Below are 11,755 nucleotides of genomic sequence, written 5' to 3' on the forward strand. Positions count from 1 at the left end.
AGCATGCACAGACATACGATCAACATGTACTGACAACATGAACTGTGGCTGTTTGTGTGTGTGTGTGTGTGTGTGCGTGAGTGTGTGTGAGTGTGAGTGTGTGTGTGTGTGTGTGTGTGTGCGTGAGTGTGGGTAGAAATGCATTGACCTTTGGGCTTAGGCCCATTCACGCTTATTACAATCACTTACTTGGCCTGTTGTAAGAGGAGCCTTACACATTCCTATTTTACAACCCTGCCTTACACACGTTCTGCTCTCTGCTCCAAAGAGTGTAAAGATACTTGATTTAATTCTTGGTCATTGGCTCATTTCAAACGCATCAGTGTTACTCAAACTTACATTCATGCTGTGTGTAGAATGAAAAACCTATCTTTCTCTGTTTCAAACGGGGAAGAAACCCTTTTTATGCTCAAAATTTAACGCTACACCCCTCTTCTCTCACTGGATCATTTCAAACACATCCGGATATTTCATCTCTAACGCTCATTGGATCATTTAAATGAAACATTTTTCTACTTCCTGTGACGCTCATTGCATCACTTAACACACGTCATTTCGGGGACACGCCTTCCTTCTAGAAGCTTCCAGAACAGACCAGTCACACACACCTGGAAGGCATCAATCACTTTCTGACAGGTCGTGACCTCTTGACCCCCAGGTCAAAAGGTCATCCATCAAAATCCCACATACCAAAGTGACAGAAACCTCCTCCTTATATCTCTTATATATATATATATATATATATATGGATAGGAGCAATTTTGCTGGTGGGAGTAACCCTTTGTTTGTATTTGTTTCCTACTACTACTAAAACAATCAAACTCAGAACTCTTAATTTTAAGGAGCATTGTTAAGAATTATGGGTTACATATCCCTAATTGGCAAGACTACTACTGCACCAGGAGCTCTTTAAAGAATTATGGACCCTTTATCCTCAATTGTGTTTAGTAAACATGTTTATTGACTACTTTGGGAGGGACAGATGTGAGGGCACATGGCCACCCACATTAGAAACAGATATAATACAGAATAATGGGAGCATTAATGGCTTAAAAAAGGAGGGCATCACCTTTTCACTCAGGAGACAGGAACAGGTGAAAGCTGACCCAGCATTAGCGGAAAGGGAAAACAGAAAATGAAAATATTTTTTTATTCATTTTTTTCAAAATGTGTCTAAATTTGATAACTCTTTTTTTAAACCAATTTCCTTGTTTATTTATTAATATTTTTATTATGTAGACATTGACAGATGTATCTGTTTTTTTATTTTCACAGTTGTAGCTGATCATATTTTTATTACTGATTTGTCAGATGATTATTTGTTCAACTTATCATTAAGTGGCACAAATAGCCATTCATGCTACTAAATAAGTGTCTTATGTACATTTCCCCAATTTGCTTACACTCATTTGTCTTGAAGGTGTCACTTTTAAAAGGGGAATCACTTTCAGTAATTTTGGCGCACCTCTTAGCCTACAAATGAAATCAAAACACGTGTATAGTAGGCAGACTTCCCATGATCTAAATCATGTGGAATCAACCACATGGATCAGGTTTGAGCAGCCGCTACCGTTTAAGCGGCCGGGCCTGGTGTTGTATTTTGTTGCTGTTTTTACAGATATTGTCTGGCAGAACCTGACATTAACATGACCCCCGCCCCCCACCCCATTTCGCCTGCATGCCAAATGGTTGAGCCCATATTCTTCAATATGACCTGCGAAAATAAACACTGTACATTCATGCACACACACTGAACACACCCACATACTCTCTCTACTCCTGTGTTTTGAGACCACTCTTAAATCCAAACATTGTAGATGACATGTGATTTCTGGAATGATGTTGTAGACTAAAGTCTACTGGGGCAGTCGGGGTGGATCAGGGTTTCCATAAAAGAGGATGGACACCCTTGATCTTTTCAGATATTCACAAAGGAGAGGAACAGGGCAGAATTGGGGAACTGAGAGGACACAACGAGAGGAAGAATCCAGACACATAAAGATCATCTCATTTGAAAAAGAGAGCACAGATTTATTGGATTATTAGATTGGATTGGAACTGAAATAACTTAATCTGCAATCAAATCTTTCACACTTAAATGCATATTGTCGTCATTGGGCATCTCTGTAGGCCTAATTGCATGAACGACATAATGTCAAGGTGTGTTTTCTTTCTTCAATTTAGGTTTGCGTGAATTTTAAAAATATATTATTGTTGCAATGGTATTCTCCTGAGTGCATCTATTGTTTTCTGTAGTTATCATTTTCAGCGTGACTGTCTCACTGTCTACACTTTCAGCATGGGTTTGTTAGTGGTGAAATGCATGCTGCTGTGTGCATTGATGCATGGAGCGGTGTGTGCCTGTATGCTGAAGAATCACACCATATGGATTGAGAGGCACGACTGTGGCCAGTGTGTGGCCATCAACACTACCATCTGCAGCGGCTACTGTTACACACAGGTAAATACACACTCTCACACTGTTCGTGGTAGCTCGTCATCTGAACATTTTGTTAAAGATGCAAAATAGTGAGGTTGATGTGATGCACATGATACGTACTAAATGATTTTGATATGCTGTAGGCAATATGTGGATCAAAATGAAAATCATTTTGTTGGGTCTAGATACGTTGTGCAAGTAATATGGGTAGAAGTGTGATAATATATTACTTAATTGTAACGCATTTATTGACACACACCCCAACTTGTGTAAACACTCCTTGTTTCCCCTTTTTTAGGACACCAATTTGAGGGGACGGCTTGGGAGGAGTTTCCTGATCCAGCGCAGCTGTGTGCCTCTGTCCTTGGTGTACCGAGCTGCCCATGTGCCAGGCTGCCCTCAGGATGTCAGCCCTCAGCTGTTTTATCCTGCGGCCAACCGCTGCAGCTGCAGGCGCTGCAACACGCGCACACATCACTGGTGCTCGCAACAGCCGGATCCCTAATGACCGGTGCACCGTGACCCTTGGCGCAGACGCCGCCCCTGTGGGAACCTGCTAACCAAATGCACATGCATGGCAATGCGACAGCTGATGGACTCTCTGCTTGTTGATGTCAGTGTTGTGCATCTCAGCTCCTCATATTGTTTTCTCTAGTTTGTTTGGCAATGTAGGCTATTGCTATAAAACACTATGTTGAACATGTATTTAACTTTATTGGGAAAATTGTGTAAATTAATCAATGACAATGAATATACAAGCAACAGATGAGTGCATAATACGTGTATTTCCATATTAAAGAAAGTCTAATATGATGTTCAGTTTGGGAGGAGAATGGTCTTGTTCATTTAAGTAAATTTACCAGGGTTTCACTCTACTGGGAATACTTGTACTTGTTTGCACACAGTTGCCTAACCGCTATAGACCTTTTTTTCACGGCAGACATGTTGACGTGTCATAGTAGGAAAAGCACACGTCTATTAAACACCATTAATGATGGCTGCATTCTACCCCTGAATTGTGCATGCTGACTCACTGAAACAGCTTACTGGGACACGTAATTGAGCCATCGTTAAGGTCAAAAGTCTGCTGTGAAAAAGCCCTATGCAAATTTCTCACAAAAAAGCCACAGGTGTAACTCTACTCTAATTATGACCGTGATGGGTGCCAGATCCCTGGCGTCATTAATTAATGTGGCCTAATCAGTTACACCTGTGTCTGCCAACCCTGTGAGAAACTTTCAGGAGAAGTTGCATCATGATGTGATATGAAGGTTCCTGAGACGAGTTGGCCCATCCCACTTTACAAATACCACACTCTTTTCATTGGCTAAGACGTCAGGTCTGAAACGCCCCTGGCTGCTTCACGTGCTTCCTTGCTTTTTCCATCCATTCATTCAGTCAGCCCTTCAGCGGTGCGGAGGGACATACAAGAACTTCTAAAGCAGCACCTAATTTTCCATTTTAAGGTGGGTCATGCGTGCTCTTACCGAGACATAACGTAGTTATGTTTCATTCGAATACAGTGACATCTTTAAGCTTTCCAGTTATCCTAATCAGTAGGCCTATAGGCTACTGTAGCCCAGAAGTAACGTTGGCCAATTAAAGTAGCAGGGCAGGTGTGCAAAATGCGCAACGTTTGGTTTAGTGTAGACCTATCCGTGTGAAATGTTGGGACATATTCTGTGTCCCGTGGAATCCTGTGTTCTGAATAGAAGTTCCAGCTAGGCTTTGCTACTAGCTGTTACCATATAGGTGTTACCAGAGCCTGTCTATGGAGAGCCTGTTCACTCCCTATCTCACTCCATATTAGCCCCATTGTACCAACCCGGAATTTTCCCGAGAGTGGAAGTTCTCCCCTTATTAGACATTCTCTGGTGTTACCTTGTTATAGGTACATCAATTTTCAATTGGCGAAATTGATTGTAGCACTCAATACCTCCCCCCCCCAAATCACTGATTACAGAATCGCTTTGTTAAACAAAAGGACCACTTGGGGCGCTTTCGAGCTCAACCTGGCACCCATTTAGGCAGTTTCAGTAAGCAAAAAGGTAAAATTTAACTCGCAACATTCTCACTTCAGGTTTGGAGCATTCGAGTTTCTTCTTGAATGACTTTATTTTATTGTACAATTGTCGCATTGATTAAAGCGAAATGTTTACCGTTTTATCTATACTTTTATGTAGGCAATACTTCAGTGCAATAATTACATCCATACCAGTGAAGTGTTTTATTTATTCTGGTGCAACGCAAACTTGTATTCTAGTGCAAACTTAGATTGGATTTTTATGTCATATGTATGTTGTTAGCTGTGGATGTTGGCTTACTTAAGTTGTTTTTGTCTTAGTAATATTTTCCTGTCTTTTATTGCACTGATCAGGAGTAGTGCTCTAAATTTAATTGTATTCCTTCAAAGGACAAATGCTTCCTATTCTACATTTCTATTATTTCTAGTCTAGTTTTTAGTTATGAATCTGTACGAAATTAAGCAGACATTGTATGTTAGAACCTTTTGCACAGCCATTGTCATGTCATCATCTAACATGTCAGACTCTGAACGCAAACCATTTGACTGCTACAAATTCTATTTGATGGTAGATAAATAATGAAAGAATTAGTTTTGCAACTGGAACTTATTCCCTCACACATTAGGCAGGTTTATCCATAAAAGCTACTTGGCTTGTGGTGGTTTGACTTTGGTCTGGTGATGACTACTGATCCTGGCCTATTTCTTGGCTGGCGTGCAGTGGGTGGAGAGTAATGTTGAATTTATCCCTGGATCTGGAGGGCTGGACTTGCGTCTCTATATATATTACCCTGAGTTTCTTTCTACTCCTGCCTTGCTCAGTGTCTCTCGGGGACTCCCAGCCTGCTCTCCCTCTGCGGCCTCCTTTGTGCTGACCAACTTTTGCACTCAAAACAACCAAGAACCATGGCACAGCAACAGCAGATTAGGTATGAACCGGCTCTGTCCAATCAGGATACAGGAACCATCGAACATGATGCAGCATATAGAGCAAGATGCAGCATGTAGAGCAAAATAGGAATAAAGCATGTTTTGGTTATTTTATTTAATATAGTAAACGTTATAGTTTGCCATAATAGAAACCTTAGGATGGGTAAGGTTTCCTGCACACGTGTGTATGTTTGACCTACTCTGTCGACAAGTTATTTTTGGATGAGCAGATTCCCAGAGGCAGTCACTCTATACCCAGTTCTGTTGCAATGCTAATACCTCACATACAGTATACACACACTTAAAACACTTAATGAATGACTTTCCTGTGGAGATAATGTCCTTAAGCTTGTGGTTTAGCCAACCAATCCTTGTACTGCTTTAGTTCAATTTTAGTAGATTATGCAACCTTACTTGACTGTGACACACCTTTTGTGCCACTTGTTGTAATTTTGTGAGGAAAGGGAAGGATTGTTATGCTCATGTCTGTTTCAACTTGTCTTCAACAGCCTCCCAGCCAAACTGATTAATGGAGGGATTGCAGGCATGGTCGGGGTTACCTGTGTGTTCCCAATTGACCTGGCAAAGACCCGCTTGCAGAACCAGCGCAGCGGGCAGCAACTCTACAAGAACATGTAGGAGTCAAACTCACCAAAAAAAAACCATGCCCTTTCTCTTGATTTGAAATTGTAATCTTAATAAAATGCACATGCATACTGTCAATGGCCCTTTCTTCGCACAAGTTTTTTTGCCAGTCTATTCATCATTCCATTTCAGTGATCCCTTTACAGGAAGGTTTTTCTCTGTGTAGATTTCCCGTTAAGCTTGACAAACTGAGCTCAGCAAAGGCTGATGGACCCAAAAGATTCTCATTTATTTAGTAATCCTTTTTGTGAATGCATTCCTAATCAACATCATACAGTAGTGCTCATACATTTATGAACCCATGCTAAAGTTGACTTAAAAGAGGAATAAATCCTAAAATAATCCTTTTGGATATTTATCTTAATGCCTTAATTAAAAAAATTAGGAAAAGCCAACCTTTAAGGACACCAATTTTCTTTGTGAATGGATAATGTATTGTAAATAAGGGTTCTTCCTTAAAATACAGGGGGACATAAGTATACGCGCCTTTGGAATTAAAATAGCCCCACATCATCACATACCCTTCACCATACCTAGAGACTGGCATGGTTTTATTTCAGTTAGCCTAATGGCTGGTTTGATTTGCATTGAGAGATGATTTTATGGAAAGTACCCGCGCCAATCTCTAGGTATGGTGAAGGGTATGTATGATGTGGGGCGATTTTAATTCCAAAGGCCAAGGAACTTTTATCAGGATGCATAGTATCCTGGATCCATGAAATAACTGGCCTTTAAAAAATAAAGATCTGCCTGCCTGTATGGGAATTTAACATATGATTTTTATTTTTTTTAGGCAACTTTAGCATGGGTTCATAAACTTATGAGCACCACTGTATATACCAACCATCTCCTTGTATAAAGGCTCTTCCCATGACACATTTTCATTTCCGCCCTGATTGTGTTGTATTATATTCACTTAATTATATTATGCATAAAAAAATAAGTGTTTCCTATAAATAGTTTGCATAACTAATCCCTTTCTTCTTTTTCTCTCTTTTAGGATGGATTGCTTAATAAAGACAGTTAAATCTGAAGGCTACTTTGGCATGTACAGAGGTAAGACTAGTAGAGGTGTGAATCTTCACTGATCTTTTGATTAAGATTATCATGTCTTCAATTTGATATCACAATCGTCAAATACATTTTTCTATTAAAGCCATGTAGGATATTTAATTCATAGCTTTTCAAGCTTCAAAAACAAAAAATTCTGCAGTGCTCTAATTCTAAATAAATTGGATACATAAAACTACAGCACTGAGCACATGGCACTTCCTGAATGTGCATAACGGAATATGTAAACAAATGTTGTTAGGCCTACATTAAATTGTAAACAGAAATAATCGATTATGAGCCTCGCCAATCGATGCAGCATCGTCCACGATTTGATGCATCGATTATTTGATTAATTTCAACACCTCTAAAGACTAGTCACATTGTCCATACCATACTGACCTTTTTTTTTTTTTTAAAGATGTAAATAGTCTCCATAAAGAGAATATCAAGGATATCCTATCAATGTTTTTGAGATCTGTGATATACTTTGGCCTAAACCAAACTACCAATTTAATCAGACTCCCAAAGGACATTTTTCTTATGTCAAGTTTCTTTAATTTTTATCAGTGGTTCATCTTGTAAAACAGTGACCACATAACAGCAACTGATTTCACTGAAGCAATGGACATTTTATGCCACACATAAACCATTGCTGCTTTATCTGATTGACTTCTGTGATGTGGAATTCATTTCTTTACAGACATCTTGCTGTATTCCCAATGTTTCATTAGAATTAAGTTTGCCAATGCTTGTTATTGCAGGTGCTGCAGTAAATCTCACCCTGTAAACCCCAGAGAAGGCCATCAAACTAGCTGCTAATGATTTCTTCCGCCACCAGTTGAGCAAAGATGGGTGAGTATTGGCACTGAATAAGACAGCCTGCTCTACTGCAATGTAATTCTTTATTTATTTTTAACCACATCCTTGTGTCTTCAGTGGCAGGTTGACAGTGATCAAGGAGATGTTGGCAGGATGCTGTGCAGGAATGTGCCAGGTCATTATCACCACACCCATGGAGATGCTCAAGATCCAGTTGCAGGATGCTGGCAGGCTAGGTAATTATAAGGAACTCAGCAGAATAGATTAACAGCTCACCAATAATGCTTTAGGATGTTCTTGTTAACCGCTTGGTGAAAAACTGTTGGAATATGTTTCCTTTGTCTGCCAGTGGCCCAACAGAGGATGGTGCCCAGTGTAGTAACAACTCTGAAGATGGGGGGTACCAGTGCAGTTCTTAGCCGTTCCTACAACACCAACCCTGCGCCTCAAGTCATGCGAGTGTCAGCCACACAGATCACCAGAGAGCTGCTGAGGACCAAAGGAGTCACAGGACTGTACAGGGGACTCGGAGCCACATTGATGAGGTAAGATGGGATTCCATGCCTACTCTTGCTTAACTGGTTTTCTATCTTTAGTCAACGGTCTCTTAATATGGTTAACATGCTTTGTTTTGTTGCCTTTTTCAGGGACATCCCGTTTTCCGTTGTGTACTTCCCTCTTTTTGCACATCTGCACCAGCTCGGCCAGCGTTCATCTGAAGACCCATCTGTGCCCTTTTATTGGTCCTTTATGTCTGGCTGCCTGGCTGGATCCATTGCTGCTGTGACTGTCAGCCCTTGTGACGGTGAGTGACTCAGTCTATGCAGCTAACTGGTCACTGAATATTTTAAGTTGTTTCACAGTTTCAATAAATTCAACTACGATAAGCTTTGTATGTCTTGTGCAGTGGTGAAGACGAGGCTACAATCACTGAAAAAAGGAGCCAATGAGGAAACCTACAATGGAGTGGTGGACTGTGTCAGGTAAATTAGTCATACAGTCATCAAACATTATGCCTTGCCCTCACCAGAGTTTGCATGCTAACCCTTTGCTCACTCTTCCATTGCAGAAAGATCCTGAGAAAGGAGGGTCCCGCAGCATTCCTGAAGGGGGCCAGTTGCCGGGCCCTTGTTATTGCCCCACTCTTTGGCATTGCACAGGTTGTGTACTTTGTAGGAGTTGGAGAGTTCCTGCTGGGGTACACACCCCACAACATTTACTCTGCATAAACAAGTTGTTTCCTAGTATTTCTGCTGCCTCATTAAATTACAGGCAGCTATGCCCTGGGCATAGCCATTGACCCAGCTCATTATTACTGTGTAACTTCTTTATTTTTGGAGGCTTTCTGAGTAAAAAGCTAAAGTGACCAGAGGGGTGCCATTTTATTTAAAAATGGTTTCAAGTTATGCCTTTACCATGACTCAATCTTAGAGTTAAACTTGCCTGTCGATGAGCTTCAGTGAAGATTATTGCGAGAACAGAATGGCCTTCCTCACTGTGGGACTTGATAGTCCAACATTGACGTCACTGTGGTCAGACTTGGCTACTCCTGTGGTACCAAACCTTTCCCCCCTGCTTTCTTAGGCCTAGTCCACATGTACACGGGTAGCGCAAACGAGTGCGTTGGCCTTTCGTCCACACACAGTCCACAATGGTGTTTTAGGTCACTGTAAACTGAGCTTTTGGGAAACTATGGCCAGGGTGAACTCTTTTAGAAACACTGTGTTGTTGTGTAGGGAAAACTGAGTTTTTGGCTTGTGACGTGAGCGTGTGCGCTGTTATCCTCTTTTGTGAGGTGTCACAAATGAGGCGACATTTCTTGCAATGGCAGACGTGGCCAAAATAGTGCTGGAAACGGGCTGGTTAACTTGGCTTGGGTGAGTTCTAGCATTTATTCACCGACAAACTGTACACACAATGCGCTTCTACGTCTTCTCCACAACTCACTCGCTAACACGTGGGCTGCAGATGCCGTTGTGTGCGCAACGTGCATGGTGTGGTCGTGACACTGTGCCACTGTGTACGCGTACTATCATGTGGCACATGGGTGCAGAAGACAAATGCAAGTGCGCATTAGCTGTTTAATGGCACTTCATCAGATGTCACTGCTACATAATCTAACACTGCACGACACAAACCCTGCCGCCAACATCACTGGTCTTTTCCGGTAACTGCATTTTTTTTTCAGGCTTCTGATTGTCCAACTTTTTTTTTTCTCTTCTTTGCACTACTGGGATTTTCTTTTGCCTGTTGGCTCGGCAGTGCATGGGTATACGGGAGGGTGTATTTTTATTAGAACGAACAAAGGATAAACCCATTTAAAAAAATACCAGTATACGTGTGGATTAGGCCTTAGATTTATCCTTAAATATGCTCCATATCAATTGCCCTTCACTGACTGCCTCTCTTTTAACCTAACATGTATATCCCCTCTAACTGCCTAGTGAGACTACTAAGTGTGGCTGTTACATGTTGCAAAAAAAAACTTACAGTGCAAGGGAGGATCTACTAAGTAATACCAATGGCAGAATATGGAAAGATTACTGGAATAGCTTCAATCCTGTTTTAAAGGGTTACATGTGAAACTGGGTCATGGATGTTGATCCCGGTATATGTATATACTGTTTATTTTTAAGCGGATATAATTTGATGAATAACTTCTCTCACAAAATTGTCAGGTGTTGTCCTTTGAACAACCTGGTTTGGAAAAGGGGTTGTTTAAGGGGTCCTAGCCTATGAACGAACAAACAAAACATCTGGACTTTCTGTCCACTAGTATGCCATACAGTGATCCTGTGTTGTACTCATTTGTTACAAGGAATGATTTCCTGTCTGTTAATCTACACTGCTTTATAATTGGTTACAAGACTGTAGCTGACCATAGGTGCTTTCTGGTGTGTTTTTTCCAGAACAATTGGGGTTGAGGTATTTGGGTTTTCTACTAGGCACTGTGAATCACTGGCAGTATACACAACTATTGTTTATTTAACATGCAAGCTTGAACTCTGACTCAATAAGACCTTCTCCAGTTAACTTTGGAGAGCTGCATTTTTGTGGAGGATATGTTGATGGTGGTAAACTAGTCTAATGATGGGCAGTACTTAATTAATGGGATTCAATGTGCTTTTGGGACCAAGTCTTATGGAAAAGGTGCAACTTAACCTAAACATAGCTACTTTCTCTAAGTAGACTGTGACTGGTCAGGTTTTCTTGTCAGTTAGAGATACAGGAACCCACACCAATGTGTCATGTTAGGCATTTAGAAGCAGAACAGAGTGAAACGGGCTACACTGGTCAAAAGTACTTTCAAGAGTTTTATGTAAATATGTGTATGGTTTCAACCAGTTCAGTAGATTATTTTTCAGATATAGATTTTTAAATGCTGAATAAATATTTGTAAATGCAGTGTTTACTTGTGTTATTTGTGCTGTATATCCTGAGGAATTGCATATTCAGTCACATATTCTCTGGTAGGGCTGGTGGAAATAACAGCATGTTGACTGTAGACGGTGTCAAACCTTTTCTGATGCAAGCTTAAAATGTGTTACCATGCTCCGCTACGCACACTGGCAGGAAAAATGCTCATGCTGCACCAGTGAGGTAACTGTATCCGGGGGAGTCCTGGAGCCTCTGCTGCATCACACGCATAACTAAATATTCAGCTGTCCTTGAAGCTCAAGTGCAGAAAGATGAAACTCATGCGACTAAACCTGGAAGCCTATTTAATCACTGGGGGATATCTAATACAATCAGCTGGGAAGATAGATAGATAGATAGATAGATAGATAGATTTTATTTATTTTTTTACTGTGATGTGTGTTAAAGGGATTCATTTTTACATGTGT

General features: G+C 40.8%; 1 protein-coding gene and 1 pseudogene across 1 annotated transcript; both read left to right on the forward strand.

Moving 5' to 3' along the window:
- The first annotated feature begins 1,899 nt into the window (after positions 1–1,899).
- Positions 1,900–2,945, forward strand: LOC120558919 (thyrotropin subunit beta-like). Its single transcript, XM_039800273.1, has 3 exons — positions 1,900–2,160; positions 2,299–2,461; positions 2,739–2,945. The coding sequence occupies exons 1-3, from the start codon at positions 2,099–2,101 to the stop codon at positions 2,943–2,945; spliced, it is 432 nt and encodes a 143-aa protein (XP_039656207.1). The 5' UTR covers positions 1,900–2,098.
- Positions 2,946–3,757: 812 nt separating this feature from the next.
- Positions 3,758–11,315, forward strand: LOC120558902 (annotated as a pseudogene).
- Positions 11,316–11,755: the final 440 nt, after the last annotated feature.

The sequence above is a fragment of the Perca fluviatilis genome, chromosome 5, assembly GCF_010015445.1.
Source record: "Perca fluviatilis chromosome 5, GENO_Pfluv_1.0, whole genome shotgun sequence".
Lineage (NCBI taxonomy): Eukaryota > Metazoa > Chordata > Actinopteri > Perciformes > Percidae > Perca > Perca fluviatilis.

Bases quoted from the DNA above. Each gene is read 5' to 3' on its own strand.
- LOC120558919 (XM_039800273.1), top strand. From the start codon at position 2,099: ATGCATATTGTCGTCATTGGGCATCTCTGTAGGCCTAATTGCATGAAC. The intron at 2,161-2,298 runs GTGTGTTTTCTT...CTACACTTTCAG, and splicing joins ATGAACGACATAATGTCAAG to CATGGGTTTGTTAGTGGTGA. The intron at 2,462-2,738 runs GTAAATACACAC...CCCCTTTTTTAG, and splicing joins GCGGCTACTGTTACACACAG to GACACCAATTTGAGGGGACG.